At 19.3% G+C, this 25,741-nt stretch overlaps 6 protein-coding genes across 6 annotated transcripts; 2 read left to right on the top strand and 4 right to left on the bottom strand.

The window, feature by feature from the left end:
- Positions 1–1,140: 1,140 nt before the first annotated feature.
- On the bottom strand, positions 1,141–4,959 carry PF3D7_1407000 (LCCL/lectin adhesive-like protein 1; the record flags this gene model as incomplete). The annotated part of the gene is made up of 1 exon (XM_001348204.1): positions 1,141–4,959. The coding sequence occupies one exon, from the start codon at positions 4,957–4,959 to the stop codon at positions 1,141–1,143; it is 3,819 nt and encodes a 1,272-aa protein (XP_001348240.1).
- Positions 4,960–5,674: 715 nt separating this feature from the next.
- On the bottom strand, positions 5,675–7,442 carry PF3D7_1406900 (radical SAM protein, putative; the record flags this gene model as incomplete). Its single annotated transcript, XM_001348203.2, has 5 exons — positions 5,675–5,736; positions 5,824–5,873; positions 6,116–6,153; positions 6,264–6,325; positions 6,566–7,442. 5 exons carry the CDS (start codon positions 7,440–7,442, stop codon positions 5,675–5,677), a joined length of 1,089 nt encoding a protein of 362 aa, XP_001348239.2.
- Positions 7,443–10,779: 3,337 nt separating this feature from the next.
- PF3D7_1406800 (glideosome associated protein with multiple membrane spans 3) lies at positions 10,780–12,121 on the top strand (the record flags this gene model as incomplete). The annotated part of the gene is made up of 3 exons (XM_001348202.1): positions 10,780–11,096; positions 11,407–11,714; positions 11,892–12,121. 3 exons carry the CDS (start codon positions 10,780–10,782, stop codon positions 12,119–12,121), a joined length of 855 nt encoding a protein of 284 aa, XP_001348238.1.
- An 887-nt stretch (positions 12,122–13,008) lies between these two features.
- On the bottom strand, positions 13,009–13,593 carry PF3D7_1406700 (vacuolar protein sorting-associated protein 29; the record flags this gene model as incomplete). The annotated part of the gene is made up of 1 exon (XM_001348201.1): positions 13,009–13,593. One exon carries the CDS (start codon positions 13,591–13,593, stop codon positions 13,009–13,011), a length of 585 nt encoding a protein of 194 aa, XP_001348237.1.
- Positions 13,594–14,728: 1,135 nt separating this feature from the next.
- PF3D7_1406600 (ATP-dependent Clp protease regulatory subunit ClpC) lies at positions 14,729–18,754 on the bottom strand (the record flags this gene model as incomplete). Its single annotated transcript, XM_001348200.1, has 1 exon — positions 14,729–18,754. One exon carries the CDS (start codon positions 18,752–18,754, stop codon positions 14,729–14,731), a length of 4,026 nt encoding a protein of 1,341 aa, XP_001348236.1.
- Positions 18,755–20,756: 2,002 nt separating this feature from the next.
- On the top strand, positions 20,757–25,500 carry PF3D7_1406500 (WD repeat-containing protein 65, putative; the record flags this gene model as incomplete). Its single annotated transcript, XM_001348199.1, has 2 exons — positions 20,757–24,506; positions 24,667–25,500. The coding sequence occupies 2 exons, from the start codon at positions 20,757–20,759 to the stop codon at positions 25,498–25,500; spliced, it is 4,584 nt and encodes a 1,527-aa protein (XP_001348235.1).
- Between the last annotated feature and the right edge of the window lie 241 nt (positions 25,501–25,741).

The raw sequence follows: 25,741 nt of genomic DNA, 5'->3' as shown, positions 1-25,741 counted from the left end.
AAAAAAAAAAAAATTAATTTATATTATTTTTCAAAATTTTTCTTTTAATAATAATATATACATACTATATAAAATATAAATATAATAAAGGTTTTTTTCTTTTTTTTCTATGTTCGTAAATAAGAAATGAATCTACTTGTTCGTATTTTTTTATAAATTGGAAATATTTCATAAATCGATTATTTTTTTTTTTTTTTTCTTTTTTTTTTTTTTGAATTTATAATATATAATATATTATTATATATGTATGTTTAATTTGTTATTATATATATATATATTTTACATATAAATATAACTTTTATTTTGTATATATATTATATTATATATATATAGAAAAATTGATGTTTGTAATTACATATATATATATATATATATATATATATATATTTATATTTTAAAGGGGGCTTGAATTATATGTAAATTTTTTTTTTTTTAATGAGAATATAATATAAATAAATAATAGTATTATATATAATATAATAATTATACATATTATTATTTATTTAAGAAAAACAAAAAAAAAAAAAATTTAATTTTTTCCTTTTGATGAATTAATGTGACAACATTTGTGAATGGAATAATTTTAAATATGTTATATATAATATTTTTTATTATAATGATTAAAACTATATTAAATATTAATTTATTTATATTTATATATATATATATTTTTTATAAGTGGAAAAGAAGAAGAAAGGTTTTATTATTAATATAAAAAATATATAAATGGGGGTTTTATTTTTTCCACGTATAATATATATAATTATTTTATTATTTATATGTTATATATTTATTTATTTTTCTTAAGAAATAAATTATTTAGAAAAATATGCATTCTATAAAAAGTATTTCTTTTGTGCCTTTAAAAAAAAAAAAAAAAAGTAAAAATATATATATATATATATATATATATATTTATTTATATTTTGTGTAATTATGTAATTAATTTTTTTTTTTTTTTTTATCTATTTAAAAAATAAATATGAAGAATGAGAAAAAAATTACGTCTAATATAAGATAAAGGGAAAAATGTGAATTTTTTAAGAAAATAAATGTATTTAGCATATAAACATTTGAATATATAATAAATCATAAAATATATATATATATATATATATATATAATAAAATACATCGTGATTTATAATTCCATATGTTTATTAAATGTTATTGATCTACTATGATTATTTGAAGAAAATGATTCTACATTATTTTGTGTGGATCCTTTAAATTCTTCTTGTCCTGTGCCTACAATAATTTCTACTAGCCCACCTTGATTCGATAAAGCGCCTGAATGTATTGCAGCTTTACATAGTACTGATGTAGGACTATAAATGTTGGTTCCATAAATTTTGTCTTTTATTATATTGCAATTTGATGGGCAATTAATAGTTCTTTTTTCTCCTACTGATAAATTTAATATAAATTGTCCATCAGTAGAACATGTAAAAATATTTTCTTCATTTTCTGAAAGAACTGAAAAAGATCTTAATTGTGATTGTTTTTCTGATTTACTAAGAATACCAAAATGTCCTCTAGAAGATTTATATTCTAATAATCCTTCTACAATTCTAATAACAAATGTATTATTTTTATTTCCCATATTTGGTTTATATATTCCTGCATGTATTGCTGCTTTACATATTGATGAATCAGGGGTATAATAATTATTGGTTCCTTTAATAAAATATTTTGATTTTGTACAATTTTCTATGCAACTAACTAAAAACTGAGATCCTATTTTTCCATTAAATTGTTCAGAAAGTAAATTATCTTGACATTTTAAATTAATTTGTTGTGTATTTATTTGTAAATCTTTATTTATCATATTTTTTGATTTACATGGTGTAACACAATCACGTCCATCAATAGTTTTTTGTACTCCTTTTTTATTTTTTTGATTTTTTTTTTTATCTTTTTTTGTATTCGACATTTGTTCTAATATATTCATATTTAAATATTCTAATGATAACGATGAGTTTAATGATTCTTTTATTTCTTGTTCTGATAATGTATATTTATATATTTCTACTAAATGTATATTACCTATAAAATAATCTTTCGTTGTTTGATTAGATCTTCCTATTATTAAATCACCACTTAATGTAAAGTTATAGGTATTTTTTTCTGTTATTACTTTTTTGCCGTTTATATATAAATATAATGTTTTATTGATTTTATTGAACACTAATGAAATGTGATATGTTTGCCCAAACTTGGGTTTAAATTTACTTTTAAGTAAATGGGGATTACAATTTTGTTCTATGATTAATTCATTATCTTCATTAATAGATATAGATATTCCTTCACATAAACTATGAGATAAAATAGTTCTCCATGTTCCTTCTCCTCCATTTAAAGTAAAATATACAATAAATGTAAAATTTGATAAACTTCTGATATATTTTTCATTAGGCAAATTCGTACAATCTATGTAATCATTCTCTTTCCCATTAAATCCAACAAATCCTGTAGGAGCAATCCATTGAAATGTTGGTTTCATAGAACTAGTTATATGATGATCTAATTTATTATTAAAAACTGAATGATCATATGTTAAATCTATTTCATTTTTATTTATCATTTCATCTTCCGATTTTGGATTACTTTTTCTTTCTTCTCTTAAAAGAGACATAGTTGGTATACTAATCGTAAAACTTTTAGAGGTACCTTTAAAATCATGAGATTCTATATTATTTCTTTTTGTTCCTATAAAATTGTTATGTGTATGGGCAATTGATAATACTATATCTTCTGCTATATTATTTGGTAGTACACCTGAATGAATTGCGGATTTACATATAGGAGAATCATATGTATATAAAAATGTTCCTTTAACAATGCCTACTTCTTCATCACATTTTTCAGGACAACTAGCTAAAAACACATCTCCTGTTGTCGCAACACTTAGATTAGATTTGGATAACATTTTATCAAAACATGTTAATTCTATCTTTGGATGAAATTTTTTCTTTTCCAAATTTATTAAATGTTTTTTATTTTGTTCTTCTCCATGTGAATTATTATCACCTCCAACACATCCAACAATAACATCTTCATCATGAGAACAATAAATATCATCATGTGTTTCATGAGGGCAATTTCTTAATAATTTCTCATCACCTTTACATTTAATATTAACAGCATTTATTTTTTCAGTATCTGGCCCACACAAATTTTCACCAGATATATCTGTACATGAATGATGAGAAAAACCATTACCTTTTAATCCATTATAACCTAATTCATGACATACAATATTTTCGGCTTCTTTAACCCACCCTTCTGAACAAACAGATCCGAAGACACCATGATAATATATTTGTAATCTTCCTATACCATTATTTGAAGGTGCTCCATTAATATCTACAAGTCTAATAGCACCATCATTTATTAATTCATTTGATGAGTAATGTAAACATTGAATTATAACATCATCATGATGATCTACACAATGTGAGAAATCATCAGCATTACATTTTGATATATCTTTTTCATGACCTGTACATAAAATACCTGATGAAGCAAATGGATATTTATATCCAGCACAATAATTCTGTCCATTTAAATTTGCACAATTTTCTTTGATATGAATACCATTAGGAAAGCCTAAATCTTTACAAGCTCTTTTAGCTGCATCATCATTAAATTCAAAATTTGGTCCCTTTACACAAACGGTACCCCAACTGTTTTTATTTTTTAAGCGTATTTCTAATCTTCCTAAGGATGATAATTTTCCAAACGAATCTACAATACGTACATTACTAATTATATCATCTATAGAATCTAGATGATATGTAAAAAAAGTAAAATTTTTTTCATCTGCTTTAGCACTAAAATCAAGAGCTTCCAATTCGTTGAATATTTTCTCTTTTATAGTATAATAATGATTTAATTCACTTGCTACAGTAACAATAATTTCACCACCACTAGGTGATATAGAACCATCATGTATAGCTGCTGCACAAATAGATGTAGATGATGGATGTATAGATGAGCCTTCAATAATAGCAAATTCAGAATTGTGACAATTTTGTGGACATCTGACTTTAAATATTTGTACTTTATTTTGTAATAATTTATTAATATTGTTTGTATTAATTAGATCTATAGCACGTATATGACAATCTATATCTTTAGAAGTTCCTTCAATAGTATCTGATTTTATATTAACCTTTACATTTTTATCATAAGGAGCACCTATCCAGCTCTTTACATTAAAAATATAAATTTTGTTATTATTATCAGATTTTATTTTAACAAAATCACAATACCAAGGATCATTTAAAGAATTGTTAATTAAAATAATATCTTCTAATTCCCCTACATCAGATGCTTGAAATTTTATTTTTTTTAAACCTCCAGCACTAAATCCTTCATGTAATACTTTAGTATTACTTCGTTTATTATTACCTAATAAAATAATTTCAATAGTACCTGTTGTAGCTGCTTCAATATCTTTACCTGTTTGTACATAAGCTATATATATTTTATTTCCTGATAAAAAGTAGGTACTCTCTGGTTTCTTATCATTTAATGAACCAATACAATCAAAAACCCAATATTTATAATCTTTCCAAACCGTAATTTTTTTACATTTCCAATTTTTATTTTGTGAATTTAATTTTATATGTATATATTCAGGATTTCCTATATCTGAACGAACTGTAAAAATCTTATTTAATAAACCATCATTTTCATTCCCTATAATTATTTCCTTTGTTTTAGAACCATAACCATTCGAAAGAACTAAAGAAACATTACTATATAAATCTACATCTTTAGATAATATTGGAATAGTTTCAATCATATATCTACTAATACTATCTCCTTCACTTATACATTCAGCATAATCAGACTTACCATATTCAAACGTGGCTTTACACCATTCTTTACAATATGCATTTAAAATTAATATATAAATATTAATGAAGATAAGGATATCTTTAAATTTTATCATTGTACATGTCAACACACATGTATATTAATATTTATTATATATTATATGAAAAGATAAAAAAATTGAAAAATATATATATATATATATATAATTAATATAAGTTCTTAATTTGTATGTTATTCTTTTCAATATTATATATTCACAAGTTTATAAAGGCTTTCTATTTTGGTTTTTATGTTATATTATATGTCTTTAAAATGTTATATTCCTACAAATATATATATATACATATATATATATAAGAAGTGTCTTTTATTAATCATTTAATGAATATATCGCCTATGTTAAAAATAAGTACATATGAATTATAAAAGCGGTATTAAAGAAAATATATTAAAAAAAAACAGACAAACATGTATAAAATACATATATTAAAACATTTTAGGAATATTTACTCCTAAATGTTGTTATAAAAATGTAACATATATAAGACAGATTGTGTATATACATTATAACATTAATTTGTCTTAATCTTGTTTTTGGTTGATATTTTAAAATAAAAGAACAATGGAAAAAAATATATAATAATAAAAGAAAATAATAATTAAAATATAATAATAATTTACAAAAAAAACACAAAAAAAAAAAAAAAAAAAAGTAAAAAATAAATAAATAAATAAATAAATATATATATATATATATATATATATATATTTTTAATGTTTCACGTCGTACGAATAACTATATTTGTTCTTGTAATATATAAATTTATTTTTTATAATAATAAAGACATATTTTTAGATTCAATTTTTTCTTTCCTTTTTTTCGGTTCATAATCTACAAAAGGTAAAATATTAAAACAATATATTCTCAGTATAAGTATATTAAAAAAAAAAAAAAAAACTATATTCTCATAAATCTCACCAGCATATAATTGACCACAGGCGGCGTCAATTGAGTATCCAAATGAATTTCTGAAAAGAGAAAAAAAAAAAAAATAATTAAGAGAATATAACATTTATAAACAAAAACAAGCTTATAAAATACATTTTAAATAAAGACGAAAAATTAATCTTGAAAAAAAAAATTTCTTTTATATATATCATACAAAATTTTGATAACAAAAAGAATCATGAAATTAGAATAAATAGATTTGACTAAAACGATGGACATATATATATATATATATATACATATATATGTATATATTTCAAACCTGTAGAAAAAGGAAATTCCATTTTTCTTTAATATTTTCTATAAAAATAAAGGGAAGGAAATATATACATGTACATTTTTGTTTTTTCTTAATAATAAAAATATACAATATTAAAAGAAGATCACAAAATAAAAAAAACTTTTCTTACTTCAAATTGAAGGATTTTTTCAGCATCGTCCAAACGATGAAAATTTTCGTCAACATTTTTGGCTGCAATGTAATGGAATAAATGTATTAAAAAGATAATATAAATATAAAAAAAATGTATATATATATATATATATATATATATATATATATATGTTGCACTTTTTTATAACATGTCCTCTATGCCTATATATTTATATAATGTGTGAAACATAATATATTTACATAATATCTTTTTTTTTATTATTAGTAAATATATATATATATATATATATTCAAATGATATATTATAAATTCTATTACCTTTATTATAAGGTATTAAACATACATTATATAAGTATCTTATGTTATTTGGTCTTTTACATATATGATCAGACAAAGCTTCTGCATGATCTTTGGAGTCATTAAGATTTTTAATTAAAATATAACTTATCCAAACTCTTCTACCAGTTTTTGCTATTCTTTCATCTAATAAATCAAAAACTTCATTAAACGGAAACAATTTATTAATTGGTACAAGTTGATCCCTTTCTTCAGTAAATGGAGAATGTAATGAGAAAGCTAAATTAACTTGAGGAAAGATGTTATTTAATTTTTTAATTCCTGGTAAAAGACCAACAGTAGATATATTAATACGTCTATTAGATATAGAAAATAAATTATTATCATTAAAAAATTGTATAGAATCAAAAACATATGGATTAGCTAAAGGTTCTCCCATACCCATAAAAGATATATTTTTTATATCAACTCCTTTTGATTGAAAATATAAAAGTTGATCAGTTATTTCATCTATATCTAATTGTCTTTTTATACCAATTTGACCAGTAGCACAAAACTTACATCCAAAAGAACAACCTATTTGGCTAGATATACATAAAGATTTATGCGAACCAAAATCTAATGATGTTGCTTCAATCTTTTCATTATCTTTACACTGAAATAATACTTTATATGCTCTATCATATTTTAATTCTTTGATCGGTTTTATACTTAAAATATTATTATGAAATATATTTTTTAATTCTCTTCTTATTTCAGTTGGAATATTTTTCATTTTATTTATTTCAATTATTTTTCCTTTATATATATTATCCATTATTTGTTTTAATCTATACTTCTCAAATTTTTTCCTTTCCATCATCTTAATCAGGCTTATGTACCTTTTTGACTTTTCCATATTGACAAAATGTTTTTTCTATTCTTCACATTAAATTTCCATTTGTATAAATAAATAATTTTAAAAGTAATATAAAATATATATATATATATATATGTATATTTTATATTTTATGTTTTTATAAAAAATATATTCTTGAAAGATTTATAATTTATTTATTTAAATTTTTTTATGAATGTTTTTACATTTTATATTTTTACTAAAAATATGAAGAATTAAATAACCTTTGAAGGTTCTATTTTATAAAAAAAAAATATAGAAAATTATCATTTTGATTCTTCTTTATAAAAAAATAAACGAATATTAAAATATACATACATAAATATATATATATATATATATATATATATATATATATATATATGTATATATTATATTTTTTTGATTCAAATAAAAAAATAGCTAGCTGGAAAAAAAATTTAATTTTATTTTTTTTTATTGGAAATATGTGTGGAAGAATGATTATATGCCTGAAGAGAAGGTGTATTTTATTTATTTAAATTTTGATTACATAATAAAGGTATGACTGATTAAAGGATAGTATTTAATCAGTATATTATACTTTTGAATATTAAATTCTTTAGGAAAATAAAATTTTCATTAAAAACTAAAAGTACTCAATATTATGAACATATAAAATTATAGGTATAACAAGTTGTTAAATTGGTCCTTTATGTATACACATAAGAGATATGTTACCTTATTAAAGAATAAAATTTTTTTTAAAATAAATGTTATCATGTGTTCATAAATAAACTCACATATATATATATATATATATATATATATATATATATTTGTGTCATTATTTGAGATTTAGAAAGTTTAATAAAATGTTTTTTGTTTGCATATCAATTATAACATTAATTTAAAGGTATTTACACATAACAAATTATATATGTATTATTAAGTAATCATGTTTTGTTTTAAGGAAAAATAATACATTCGTACTACACATATATATTAAATAACATATATATATATATATAATATTTTTCTTGAAATAAAGATAATAATTTCAAATGGAACCTTAAGTTAATTATTTTTTTCCCCTTTTTCATAAATGAGAAAAATATTTTATTATAAGCTATATATGAAGATAATAATATATGCTTTAAATAATACCATATATTAAGGAAAAAAGAAAAAAAAAAATACAACATCATTTAAAATATATATATATATATATATATAATATATAGGCAAAAAAAAATATAAGATATACATATGCTTATTGGTGCTTGAGACAATAATATTAAAAATAAAAGAAAACTAAAAAAGGAAATAAGAAAAAAACTATTTCAGTAAAATACCAACTTATGTTCATATGAACCATGAAAAAAATATAGAACAATTATATAATTAAATTATTTCTAATAATAAAGTATGTTTTAAAAAAAATATATATACACATATAATCTTTTCTCATTTATGAGGAATAAAAAAAAAAATTATACATTAATATTAATTATTAATAATAAGATATAAATATCAATCATACATAAAAAGGAATTAATAAATAAATAAATAAATAACAAAATATATATATATATATATATATAATATGGTATGCATAAAAAAGAAGAAAAAAAGGCACAATATTATTTGTACTTTTAAACAGAATTTATATATTTTAAATAAAGTTTAAAAAAAAAAAAAAAAATACATATATCTATGTGTGCACTTATTTCCGCACAAATAGAAAAAAAAAAAAGGATAATATATATATAATAATATTTATGTATTAAATATATATATTATATATATATTTTTTTTCATATAACACACACACAAAAATAATGTGGAAAACAGGAATAATTTAATTATTTATACATATATTATTTTATAATAGTAAATCATCCAGAACATCATTTTCATTTTATTTATACATAATAATACAATATTTCTATGCCTGTTGTTAACTTTTAATATATATATATATATATATATATATGGCATTTAATAAATATTTAAGTTACATATATGTATATATATATATATATATAATATATTAGGAAAAAAAAAAAAAAAAAAAAAAGGAAAATTATTTATATATATAATATATATATTTTAAAGCGTATGTTTATATTATATAAAATAAATATTTATAGTGTTTTGGATTTTTTTTTTTTTTTATATTATTTTATTTTTTTAATTCTTTTATTTTATATATTGATATTTTTATTATTATGTGCAGTTAAGAAAAAAAAAAAAATTTATCTTGTTGTATGGAAAATAATATAAAAATAAGATTTTATTTACATATTATATATATATATATACATACATATATTATATATGGAATAGTTATTTATAATATATATACACATATATAATATATTTATATGCTTTTTAGTTATTGCTAGTATTATATATATAAAATATACATATATATGTATATATATATATATATATAATTCATATGAAACACACATTTATTTTAATTACTTCAATGATTTTAAAAATGTAAAGTCTTATATTTATATAAATGTGAAATATAATTCTAATTTTAAAAATAACATTTTGTCATTGTTATAAAAAAAAATAAATATTGCACAACTTTTAAATTTTTTTTTTTTTTTTTTTTTTTTTTTTTTTAATATTTACCCGTAGTATAAATATATATATATATATATATATATGAAATGATACGTATTTATCTATATTTATTTTATACAAATAAAAAAATTAAGTAAATAGGAATTGACATGATATTATATAAATAAATTAAAAATAAATAAAAAAGAAGAAAAGGGGGAATATAATAATAGAAATAAAAAAAAAGAAAAAGAAAAAAAGGAAGTGTATTCAACATCTGATTTATAAATGTGAATTTTTTTATCATATATATATATATATATATTATAATATTTCTCCAATATTTTATTATTTTATTTTTATTTTTTTTTTTTGTGATAAAGATTTAGACAGAATTAATAATTGATTTATTATTCCTACTAAAATATAATATGAAAGGAAATATAATAAAGCATAATAATAAATAAAAAAATATATAAATACATTACTATAAATATATAGCATTATACATATATATGTTTTAATACTTAAGGGTATATTTTAATATATATATATATATATATATAGAAGAATAATAAGATCTTATAAAATTGCCTCTCATTTTGGAATTTTTATTTTCTTATTATTTTATTTTACTTTTTTAATATATATTTTTTTCATATACACAAAAATATATATATATATATATATATATATAATATATTTAGCTTACATTTATATCATAAAGTCTTCCATATTTAATATATTATTATTTTATTTTTTTTATTTTTTTGTGTTATATTATTTATATTAAATCAAGATGTGGTTTACAACTAGACAAGACGGTCTTGACGATAATTGTCATACCAACAGAGGTCCATGTTTTCAAATTAGTGGTTTTTTTGGAACAACATTAAGAATTGGTTTTTTTCTAGAATTTATTGCATTGACCTTTTTATTTATGTCTTATTGGTCAAATGGAGGAAAAGGATTATTTAGCTATGATTTAAAAAATATAAATGATGAATATAGACTAGATCAAACCTTCAGAAATTCAATAACCCTATGGACAGGTGTCTATTTAATAGGGGCAATCTTTATCATGTCCTTTCAAGTTCTCCTTGCGGATGATACATGGTTAGAACAAAAAAAAAAAAAATAAAAAATAAAGAAAAGGGAAATTATAAAATAAAGAAGAGATAAATTAATGAAATATATAATTAATTCTTATGAAAAATTTTGTAAAAGAATATTTTTTTTTTTTCTTTGGTGCAAATTTTGATGAGCAACATATATCATATGAAAAAATAAATAATGTATCACAATTTAATGATATATATTAAAAAAATTAAATTTTCTCATTTAAAAATAAATACATATATATAAATATATAAATATATATATATATATATATATTTTTTTTTTTTTTTCTTTCTTTTTTTTTTAGTTGGGCAAGAGGATATAGAGCTGGATCCAAAATTTTAAGATTAGCTTCCTTTTTGGACACAATAAGTGCAACATTACAATTTATTTTTTATTTATACATATCTAAATTTTATACAAGAAAATGGTATGTTCATTTTAATGAAGGTGGAAGTGAATGGGTATTTTTTATATTTGTACGTTTGGTTCATGCTTTTTCCTGTTTATTATACGGATTAGCTGCATACTTATTAGAAGTATATCATGATGAGGGAGCAGGAGATTTACATGCATATATAAATGGTGTGATGTTTGTTTTTGCGGGATTAACAGGTATATCAAAAAAAAATAAAATAAAATAATAAAATAAAATATATATAACTGAAAAGTATAATATATTTTGTTTTTACAACATGAAATACATATATTCTTTTTTTTATTTTTTTTTTTAAATTATATTTCCGACATTTACATATTCCATTTTAATTTTATTTTATTTTAATATTTTAGAAATTTTTGTAATATTTTGCAATTCCGGATGCTACTCTAATTTATTATTATGGCTTGCCTTAGGTGCAGTTTCCTTATGGTCATATTATTTCGAACCAGAAGTCAACCATGTCTCCCCAGCTTTACATGAAACAGAATTAACAAATGATGTTGAACAACAAGTAGAAAAATTTTCGCGCTATACTCCATATCCTCAAGATACCAATCAAAATGCTTATTATCCAGCTTAATATTTGTCTTTTCCATATATAAATTGTTTAAATTTTGTTTTCTTTTTCTTTTTCATTTTCTTTTTTTTTTTACTTTTTCTTTCTTCTTTTTTTTTTTTTTTTTTTTTTTTTAAATAAATAAAATATATATATATATATATACATATGTATATATTTCTATATTCTTATATATAAATTAAAAAAGAAAAAAAAAAAAAAAATTCAAAAGTATATATAAAAACAATTTAGGATAACATTATATTATATATATATATATATATATATAATTAAGGAAATCATATATATGATAACATATAATAATTTAATTTATTTTTTCATTTATAAATAACACCATATTTGTCACTATATATATATATATATATATATATATATATTACACCATAATAATATTATAAAAATGATGTCGCTTACAGGTTAGTTTCTTTTTCCTTGCTACTAAAAAGTATATGGTCGTACACTTTTGATTAATACAATATTTGTTACAAACCACGGTTTTATATTTTTGATGACAAATAATTTGATTACACGTTTTATATATGTATTAATGAGGTTTTATAATTCCTATGTCGATTTTCTATAATATAAATTAGCAACATATATTCTCTTATAATTTAAATATGTGAGAAAAAAAACCCTTTCAAATTATGCATAATAAATAATTATATATATTTCCTTTTATTAGTTGAATTATTTTATTTTCATTTTTTTGAATTTACATAAATGACGTGTAAAAGAGATGTTGGAAAAGGAATATAATATTTTAAAAAAATAAAAGGAAGGTTTAAATATAAAAATTTTAATTAAAATTAGTTTCAAGTAAAATATATATATATATATAAACAAATAAGAAAAAATAAATATAAAATGTACTTATATATATATATATATCATATAACTGTTGACTTATGTAGTTCACTCATTTCCACATTTGTTTTTCCATTTTTTTCTTCATATACATATAAAACAATATTACTTTTTGCAACAGCCATTAATATAAAAGTTGGAGTAGGTTCAGATAACCATGGTTGAAAAGCTCCCGTAACAGAGCCAGGGTTAATAAAATATTTGCCCTCATATTGAACAATCGAATTTTTATGTGTATGTCCACTTATAATAATATCACTATCATATTTTTTTTGCCATTGTAAAAGAGCATTCATATCTCCCCATGGAATTATTTGATGTCCATGAATTAAAGATATTTTAAAATCTCCTATACATAATGTAATATCTTCTGGGAAATCAAAATTATCATCCATATCACCTTTTGTTATATGTACTGAGTCAGCAATGTTTTTAAGTAATTCCAAATTCTCATTACATCCTACATTTCCTGTACATAAAACATGTTTTATTTTATCTGTCTTTAAAAGTTCCTTAAAACAATCAGGAAGTCCTAAATTACGAATAGGAGAATGAAAATCTCCTATCAATAAAACTAGTTCCCCAATATCTTCCAATTTCCCACTCATCTTTAAATAATAACACGGTTCGATAAAAAAAAAAAAAATATATGAAAATAAAAAAAATATATTATATATAATATAAAATATATATAATATATATATATATATATATATATATATATATTCTTTCAGCAACTGTATTGTTATTTAACAAATATATAACCTTGAAAAAAAAATACCAAAAAAACAAATCTTCATATATATATATATATATTTATATATATATATTTCAATATTTATATTTATTCATTTTAAAGGGGTATATTTCTAATTTATATAAAACCTCCTTAATTTTTTAAATATAAATATTTGTATTCTTTCGTATGATATTCTAAAAAATTAAAAAAAAAAAAATAATAATAATAACAAAAATAATTATAAAATTATATGAATAATGTATATATTTTAACAATTTACACATATATTATACAAATGAAGTATAATGTTGATTCTCTATTTTTGTTTAATTAACAAAAAAAAGAAAAATCTTTGAAAAATTATTTAAGAAAATAAAAATAAAAATAAAAATAAAAGAAACGTTTCATATTATCCCAATTACCATATTTAATAAAATGTACTCATTCTTTTATTTTATATAAAATAAACACAAAATTATATATTTTTAATATTTTTCAAATTTTTTTTTTAATTATTTTGAAGAGTTTAAAGAAAAATAAATATATATATATATATTATTATAAATTAAGAATATTCAAAAAAAGAAAAAAAAAAAGGGGGGGAATGACAAATTTTAAATGTTATAACTAAAAAAGGGTGTGAAAAATTGAAAACAGAAAATAGAAGAAAAAAATAAAAATAATATATAATATTTAAAAAAAAAAAAAAAAAAATTGAGGATTTTAAAAACACAAATGGGTGTTCTTATAGATAATATGGCATATTTTAACCATATTGAAATTGTAGTCTATCTTTAAATACGATGTATGACATATTATGAAAAAGGTATTTTAAAATTGAAGGTAGCGCATATAATATATATTATATTATATATATATATATATATATATATGTATATGTGTTTATGTTATTATTTTTTTGCTATTGTTCATTATGCGGAATTCATTATATAGTTCATAAGGATTAATTTTTTTTTTTTTTTTTTTTTTTTTTTTTCCCATTTTTAAGATGAAAATTGTTGAACTGGTGCTTTTATTAATTGTACTTTAATTTTTTTGTCATTAGTTAATTGTACATATATAGAATCATTAGGTTCATGAATATTTGAAATTAGGAAAGCAGCAATTGGATCTTCTATATATTTATATAAAGCTCTTCTAATAGACCTAGCACCAAAATTCATATCATATATATTATTTTCATCACTACAAATATAGTTAATAACATTTTTATCAATAATTAAATTAATATTTTTTCTTTTTTTAATTCTTTTTTTTAAATCATCGATCATGTTTTGTAAAATGTTAATAATATCTCTTTTTAAAAATTGACGGAAAATTATTTTTTCATCAATCCTATTTAAGAACTCAGGAAGGAATTTCTTTTTTAATTCTTCTTCAATATCAGGTTTTAATTCATCGTACCATTTATTTGTCCTTAATTTTTCTTCAAAAATTTCAAAATGATCATTATTATTATTATTATTATTATTATTGTTGTTATTATTATCTGTTGTTATATTATTATATTTTGTGTCTGCCGTGTGTGTATGATTGATTGTACTTTCATAATTATTTTCGTTACTTTGCTTTGTAGGATCCATATATTTTTTGTTTTGTTCATTTTCTATATTTCCATTAGAAGTATGCACCAAATATTGTTCTTCTTGTTTGGATTGATTTATATCATTTTCATTTTTCTTCTTTTTTATATAATATTTAAAACCCAAGTTGGAATAATTGTTATTATATAATTTAAAATAATCAGTAATTATATCAGATCCAACATTAGTAGTCATAAAAATGAATGTATTTTTGAATGAAACTTTATTTCCTTTCGAATCTGTTAAAAGACCATTATCTAATATTTGTAATAAGACGTGTAATACTTCACTATGTGCTTTTTCTATTTCATCAAAAAGTATAATGGAAAAAGGTTTTTTCTTTACGCTTTCAGTTAATTCTCCCCCTTCTTTATATCCTACATAACCAGGATAACTACCAAACAATTTACTAACTGAATGTTTATCTATATATTCGCTCATATTAATAACTATTAAATTATCTTCATTAAATAGATATTTGGATATAACTTGAGCACATAAGGTTTTTCCTACACCTGATGAACCACATAATAGAAGAGTACCAATAGGTTTATTTGGATCTTTTATATTTGTTATAGCTTTAAATAAATATTTAGATAATATATCAATTACTTTTTCTTGACCAATAATAATTTTATTTAATTTTTCTTTTAATTTTAATATTTTCTCTTCTTCTTTTTTATTTTTTTTAATATATGTTATAGATGATTTTTTACTCACGATATTTTCAATAACATCTGAGGTGACATATTTCATATGTACATTTTCTATTAAGTTTCTTGTTTCATCATAAGTATCATTTTGTAAAGATTCTACATTATTAATTAATATATTTCCGTTTGTGTCTGTTTTAATATTATTATTTCCATTTTCATCATTTTTTATTTTATTATCTATTTCTTGTTTGTATGTTTTTCTTAGATTTGTATCATCATCATTTAATTTATTAATATCTTCATCATTTGAAAATTCCTTTTGTTGGTTTATTACATCATAGTTATTATAACCATAATTATTATTATGTATGTGTTGATCCTCATCAGATATAATATAATCATTATTATTATTACTAATATTATTATTATTATTATTATTATTATTATTATTTTCCTGTGTATTCATATGTATCCTTATTTTACGTAAACGTTCTGCTCTTAATTTTTGTTTCATAAATTTTTCATATTTAATTTTTTGATATACTCCTGCTTCATCTAAAATGTCAATAGCTTTATCTGGAAAATTTGCAGTAGGTAAATAATCTTCAGTTAATGAGACTATAGATTTTAATGAATCATCTGTATAATAAATATTATGATATTTTTCATAATTATATTTAATTTTTTTTAATAATTTATATGTTTCTTTTGATGTAAATGGGTTTATAGTTACACAATTAAAACGTCTTCTCAATGCTTTATCATTTTCTATAAATTTAGAATATTCTTGAAAAGTAGTGGTACCTATACATTGTAAATTATCTGAAGAAAGAAATGGTTTTAATAAATTAGATGCATCTAATGAGCCTTCACCACTTCCTGCACCTACAATAACATGGATTTCATCAATAAAAAGAATATTCTTTTTTTTTTTATTCATATTAGATAAGAGATGTTTCATTTTTTCTTCAAATTCTCCTCTATATTTTGTTCCAGCAACTATATTTCCAAGATTCAATTGGAATATCCTACAATTTTTTAAATGATATGGTACATTATCCTTTAATATTAAATATGATAAATACTCTATAATAGCTGTTTTCCCAACACCACTTTCTCCAATTAATAAAGGATTGGATTTTTTTTTTCTTCCTAAAATTTCTATTATTCTTTTTATTTCTTTTTTCCTACCAAAAAAATGATCATCTCCTTTTTCTTGTGCTTCATGTACCATATCAATTAAACAATCTTTCATAAAAGAGATGGAAGAAGCAGAAGAAGTGGATGGATTTAAGAATTTATTATTTGAGGAAAAAGGATGATCTTCATTGTATTTATAATCTCTACCATTATTAAGATATTCATTATTTAAACTATTAATAATATGATTTGCTTGTTCATTATTATTCATATTATTTAATCTTTGATTATTGTATCCTTTATTTGACACATTATTATTATTATTATTATTATTTAATGGTATATTTCTATTATGTGTATTATAATTTGTGTTATTTGCATTTGTATCATATATATTATTACCATCATAATTCTTTTCATCATAACTTAATAAAAGGCTTTTAAGATCATTAATATTAATGTTTAATTCTTCAATATATTTTAAAAAATCATAATGTTTCTTTTCTTGAGCAATATTTATAATAGATAGTAATATATCAATAATATTTACAAATATTTTCCTTTTTCTCTTTGCTTCTAAAACAGCATTGTGAAGGACCAATTTACAATTTTCTGAAAATTTTATATCAAAGTTAGGGTTACCTAATATTTCTTGATTCATCATCTTATTATTATTATTTATTTTATATGTATGATTGTGTAGTACATTATGTGATTCATTCTTTGGAACATTATTTGAAAGATTACCACTATCATTATTTGTGTCTAAATTATTAAAGTTTCCTTTATCATTATTATTATTATTATTATTATTATTATTATTATTTTCTTTAGTAATATTATTACTACTAGATATATCATTAATTATATAATCTTTATTATTTATATCATCCAAAGATGCATTATCTTCTTCATTATTTAAATTTTTTAATATATTAATTTTTTCTTCCATATCTTTTAAATGTTTATTTATAAAATCATTTAATAATTTTTCATTTTCATTTATATTTTCATTCACATTTTCATTTACATTTCCATTTCCATTTACATTTCCATTTTCGTTTTGTTTTCGATTCTCTACTTGATTTTCATCTTCTTCATTTAAAATATTTTTCATATCTATTTCCTCATTTGTTAAAGATATATTTTTTTTTTCTTGTTCATTTAAATTATTTTGTGCACTTCCTGACTGCTCATAAATATTATTATGCCCATTGTTACTATTAGTATAACTTTTTGATATTTTATTTATGGCTACGTGGAATTTATCTAAAAAATTGGTTAATGAGATATTAAAATTCTTTAAAATATTTTGAACTAAATTAGAATCAATCCTAATAATAGCAATAAGAAGATGTTTTAATAATATTTCATTTTCATTGTCATTTTTGGCTACTTCTCTAGCCATAATTAGTGCTTTTATACATTTCTCATCATATTCATCAAATAAAGATACATATAACTTATTATTTCGATTTTGGACCTTTCTATAATGTCTTTTTATATTAATAGTTTTATATTTATTAATAGGATAGGTGTTATTTAAAAAACTTGTTTTTTTTTTACTTACATGTATATTTAATATACCATTTAAAATAAGTACAGCAATGAAAATGTATAAAACATTCATTTCCTATTTCTCTAAAATGGGTATTTTAATAAGGAAAATAACAAAAAAAAAAAAAAAAAAAACAATAATAAAATAAAATATAATACAAAAAAATAAAATATAATATATATATATATATATATATATTTTTTTTTTTTTCCTTGTATATATTGTTCTTATAAAAATATATATTTTTTTTTCTTCTTCTGTGTGCATTTACACCAGAATAAAAGTTTTGCTTCTACTTTCCAATTCTTGACCATTTCAAGTTTATTATATAAATATATTATTATTATATGTATATTTAAATTTATAAATATATTCTTATATTTATACTGTTAGGTTGTTACCAAATATATTATGTTTACAAAAACATTATATGATTAATTCTGATTAATGATGTATAACACTTGTAAATTTTGTTTATTTTAATTATTATTTTTATTTTTTTACTTTAACCTTCTCGTACTTATTTACTTTATTCTTTTCTTTTATTTTTTGTTTCTGTATTGAAGCCCATTATTAAATGTACAAAATTTTATAAACTACTTTTTAAGTTACATTGAGAAATTATTTCCCTCAAAAGGATATATATATATATATATGTATATGTATATATGTATATATATATATATATATACTTATGTGTATACTTTTGTCATGTTTAGTTATGTATTATAATTTAAAATGAATGAAATTATATTATTAATCAATGAAATTTAATAAATATAAAAAAAAAGAAAGAAAGAATAAAAGTACGAAATGTTAATATTATGAAGGAGGAAGCAGAAATTAATAAATAAGCTACTACCTTTTTATATGCGACATATTTAGAAAAATAAATAAATCATTTATAAATGTATAAAATTAAACGAGTATACTTTATCTGTTTTTTTTTTTTTTTTTTATATATGTATAAGTGTTTTATTTTATTATATTTATTATTTTTTTTTATTTTTTTTTTTTTATATACGTATAATATATTTAGATGGTAAAAGAAAAAAAAAAATAAATAAATAAAAAAATAAATAAGTTTTAATAAAAATTATATTTTTAATATTATATATTATTTTTTTCATTTGACGAATATGTTATATTATTAATTGATGGTATTTATCAAAAATAAAATTATATATTCAAATTTGTTATATAAACCAAATGGAAATATGATGATAATCATAATATATTCTCATATATGTATAAATATATATATATATATATATATATATATGTGTATAAACCTTTTACATTAATAATAATAATAATTTTTGATATAAAAAGAGAAAAGGAGAAAATTTTCTTTATGATGTTTAAGGTTCAATAGAAATGTGTCATTTATTCATCTTATAATTTGTAAATCTAATATTATATAAAATAAATAATTTTTTATAAAGTTCTTCTAAATTGAAAATATATATATATATATATATATATATAATATATTTAAGTGAAAATGTGTGTGAGTTCATATGTTCCACCATATACATAAATATAGATATATTGATAATTCCTTTGAATATATAAAATCGACATTATAAAATATAATAATAATAGTAAATTAAATTCTGACAATAATAATTTTATTATTCCTATATATTTAAATATATATATATATATATATATATATTTTATAATATATTATTATGTTCATTTTATTTTATCTCTTACTAATGGTATATAAAAAAAGTTCAATATATTTTTCTAAAATATTTTAAGGTAGACAAAAGGGGTATGAACATAAAAATTAACTTTTGAAAAAAAAAAAAAAAAAAAAGGACATGAGAAAAAATTATTCTCTTCTGAATAAAAGGAGAATAAGGTTAATTTTAAAACAATATAAAGTTAAATATATATATATATATATATATATATATATATATATATATATATTTATTTATTTATTTATTTTTCCGTATTAATATTCGCTCCTTTTGTACATGCATTTAATTAACATTTTATAGAAATAAAATACATATGTAATTATTATTATTATTATTATTATTATTATTATTATTATTATTATATGATGTATACTTTTGAAAAAAAAGAAGAAGAAAGATACCTGACTAAGGCCATCTATGCATATGGGATAAATAAAAATATATATAATCCCTTTTATATATTAGATGACAATTCAATTTTTTACTGTGTAGGTACAAATGGGGTTTTACATTCCATTATAGAAAAAAAACAAAAGTTTTTATTAAGTCATGAAAGTAGTTATGGTATCATATGCTTAGGTATTAGTTTTGATAAGAAATTACTTGCTTTAGGAGAGAAATCTGTAAACAAGCCATATATATCTATTTTTTCTAATGGCACTCATAAATTGATAAAAAGACTAACTTTAGATATATCTGACAATGGAAGTAGAATAATGAATATATGTTTTTCTTCTAAGAATAAATATATTTATTGTATAACTAATGCAAATACTAAGAGTTTATTTTTATGTTATGATTGGTTAAAAGAAAAATTAATGTTCAGCAAAATATTCCCCTTTTCTCTTTTTAGTAACATATGTGAAATATGTATAAATCCACACAATTCTTCTTACATAGCTCTATTATCCATAGGTATCTTAAAAAATGTAATAGATATTGATCCTATAAATGATGAGGAGAAAACAGAGGAGTGTGTTTCTATGGATAATGATAAAAAGAAAAAAGACCGAAAAAAAGAAGATGTAAAAAATAAAGATAATTATAATGTTAATTGTAACAATAATAATAATAATATAGATATCAATTCTATTGACAATATGGATGATACGTCATCTAATAATGAAGTTAGAAATATATTTCTTTATCACAATGTAGATAAAAATTTAGATGATATTGTGATAAAGAATAAGAAACTGGAAAAGATTGATAATAATTTTACAAATTGTTGTTGGTTAAATGATGGTATATTATTACTTATTAATAAAAATAATTATATAATTTTTTATGATGTTAAAAAAGAGAAATTGAAAATATATAATAAACATGTTAGTAGTAAAGAAATAATAAAGGTTATAAGTATGACTAAAGGTTTTGCAGTATTTGATAATTATTTTATTTATGTATATGAAAAATCTTCTGACTTAAGTATGTCTTTATGTTATTTATTAAAATATTATGTACGTTTTAATTATAATATATTGTATAATAGTTATTGTTTATTTTCTCCTTGTGAAAAGATGTTATATTTTTTGGAAAAGGATGGAAATATAAAAAGATATGATGTGGCTAAAAGGAAAGTTGCGTTTGTAAATAATGAAAAAGTAAATTATGAAAGTTTAAGAAATAAAACAAATATGAAGGAAGATTTGAAAACTACAAAAAAAGAATTTGATGACACAAATTTGATAAATAATAATAATAATAATAATAAAAATAATAATTATGATAAGATAAATTGTACTAGTTATATTCACAATAGTTGTAATGGGAGTTTCTCAGGAGATGAGAATGGAAAAGAAGAAGATCATTTCGATTTAGAAACAGTTGTATATAATATTGGATCTAGTAAAATTAATGATTTTGATGTTTGTTTAAAACATCCATTAATAATATTATGTTATGATGATAATATGATAAGAATTCTTAATTATAGGAAAAAAGAAGTAGTATTAGAAAATTCATTTAATAATGAACCTTTACATTTATCCATTCATTGTTCTGGACATTTATTAATGGTAGCTTTTACAGATAAATTAAGAATTTTCCATATTTTATATAATAAATTGAAAATAAAAAAAGAATTTTTTTTAAAAAATTGTTCTTGTTGTAAATATTCAAATGGTGGGAATTTTATGGCAGTATCTAAAATATCTACTATATATATATATAAAACTTATACATATGAACTTTTATATGTATTAAAATCTCATGTTAATTATATTTCTGATATAATTTGGAGTAGTAATGATTTCTCTATATTTTCTATAGGACAAGATGGATATTTTTTTGAATATTCATTATATAATAATGGAAATAAAATGATTGAGGTATTACAAAAAGAAAAAAAATTTTTATGTATTGATCTAGAATTCTTAGATGATATGAATAAAAAAAATGTAAATGGAGAAGGTAATAATTTGGATAAAAAACAGAAAAAGTATGATAATGAATATAAAAGCTTAAATAATTTAACTTCAAATGAAATTAAAAATATATATATATCATCTGATGACAAAACAATTAAACAGTTTTGTAATTCAAAAATGGAATGTGTATTAGAATGTGAATATATAATAAATAAAATTTTGTTATATAAAAATAAATTTCTTATAGCTACATATCACAATGGATATTTTTCACGTATAAGATTTTATACATTACCTTTATCTGGAATATATTTAGAAATTCCATGTCATATATTAAATTGTGTTAATTTAAAATTTGATATAAATATGGAATTACTTTTTAGTTGTTCAAAGGATGGTTCAATATATATCTTTTCGATTGAAAAGGTAGAAAATGCTTTTATATTTTCTCAAAATATGAAAAATAATCATGTAGATACAAATAAAAATATATACCCAAATGGTAATAAATATAATTTACATGATCAAAATGATACCATAAATTTGTATCAACATAATAATAATGATAATAAAACAAATGAGACACATGCGGATGACATGAAAAAAAAAAGGGACATATTAAATAATGACGATATAGACAAAATTAATAAGATAGAAAATAAAAAAAAAAATGTTCATATGAATAATGGAGAAGATAACAATAATAATAATAGAGATGATGATTTAAAAAATGGTAGTGAAAATATGAAAAATAATTATAATAATAGTAATAACTCTCATATATTTAATAGTCCTATTCAACATAATGATGGTGGTGGTCATCATGATCACTTAACCAGCCCAAAAGAACTTTGCTTGTCAGATTTAAACAACGATTCTTTTAAAAATGATGATAATAAAAATGTTAATTTATCAAAAGAACAAATGAAATTATTACAAAATAATATTTTGCTATACGATTTATCAAATAAAATTAATTATTCCCTTAATGAAGAAGAAAAGGATAATGAAGAAATATTAATCGATTTTTTTTATGTACAAAAGAAAAACAAAGAATATTTAGAACTAGAAAAAAAAATTAACAATCTCAAAAATCAAATGGATTTAGAAATGAAAAATAAAGAATCTATTTATAAAAATGAATTGAAAAAATTAAAAAAAGAAAAAAATTTAGAAATTAAAAATTTAATGAAAATAAACAAAAGTTTAGTTAAAGAAAAAGAAAAAATGGAAAATACATGCAAAGAGTCCTTATATGAATTAGAAGAGAAACATACATATTTTGTAAATCAATTGAATTCCCAATTTTATTTAACAAATAAAATAAGTGAAGAGAAATTTTTAAAAGTACAAGAAGAATTTAATCTATATAAAAAAAATTCTACCACAGAAATTTTGGAACTTAAAAATCAACATCAAATACAAATAAAGGAATTGCAAAGAGAAAAAGATGAACAAGTACAAAAAAAAGAAGATTATCTGCAAAATTGTATATTGAAATATGATAATTTACAAAAGGAAAAAGAGCAATATATTAAACAAATGGAAGAAGAAGTAGATGAAGAAATATTAATGATAACAAAAAAATATGAAAATGAAATTGACCAACTCAAAAAAGATAAATACGATTTGATGGGCAAGTTTAAATTATATGAACATATAGAAAGTGAATTAAAGGAAAATATACAAGAGGAAAAGGACAAATTTATTAAAAATAATATTACTGCTAAGCGATTACACGAGGTTAAACTATATATATATATATATATATATATATATAAATGAAAACGCACACACACATATATATATATATTTATATATATATATATATATTTATATATATATATATATATTTATATATGTATTTTTTTTTTTTTTTTTTCATTCATTTTTATATATACAGAATATAGATAATTTAAAAGTGGACCTAAGCAACCTGAAAGATAATATCGCCAGAAAAGAAAAAGAAATTGAATCCAAAAATTCGGAAATTATGAATTTAAATAAAAAGAACGAAGAATTAGAAAAGGTAAAAATTGTGCTGACCCAAAAAATAAAAAATTTAGAATCTAATTTATCTCCAAAAGAATCTGAGATAAAAGTAATGAGAGAAAAAATAGATGAAATGGCTAAATCTTTTGAAAATAATCATAAGAAAAGAGTTAACCTACAAATTGAAATCAATGAATATAAAATGAAAATAAAATTTTTACATGATGATTTATTAAATTATAATAAAACTATAATGAATTATGAAAAAATACTTAAAAATTTACAAGATCATATTAAAGAATGTTATTTACATTTACATGATAAAAAAATATTTAATTCATCCTTTTTAAATTTATATAATAAATTTCATAAAGTAAATGATGTTCAAAATTATGATGCCAAAAATGTCTTTTCTGAATATATAAGACAAAAAGAATATCTAGAAAATATGATTGAAGTTTTAAAAGATAAATTACATAAGGAGACAGAAGCTTTTAGAAATGAAAAAATCAAAATGATGAATGAAAATTCATTACTTTTAAAAGAAATAAATGATTTAAAAATGGATTTAAATTTTCTTAAATCCGAATGTCATGAAGCTCAACTACAAAATAGGAAAATGAAATTTTTAAAAAAACGTAGTGAAAGTAAGGAGAGGAAAAAGGAAAAAAAAGAAAAAAAAGAAAAAAAAGAAAAAAAAGAAAACAAGGATAATAACGAAGAAAAAAATATAGATATAAAATAAATAAATAAATATAAATATATATGGATCATATATTATGTAGTATGAAATATGTGTCAGGCGAATAAAACAAATCAACCTAAATATTAATATATATATATTTATTTATTTATTTATTTATTTATGTGAATTATTTTTTGATTGAATAATAAATCCCATCATAAAAAAAGAAAAAAAAAAAAATTAAAGAAATTTCTTCATTTTGTTCACATATGTTATATGTAATCTCTTTTATTATATATTC

This window comes from Plasmodium falciparum, assembly GCF_000002765.6.
Source record: "Plasmodium falciparum 3D7 genome assembly, chromosome: 14".
Classification (NCBI taxonomy): domain Eukaryota; phylum Apicomplexa; class Aconoidasida; order Haemosporida; family Plasmodiidae; genus Plasmodium; species Plasmodium falciparum.
This window is presented reverse-complemented; position numbering and strand designations above follow the sequence as displayed.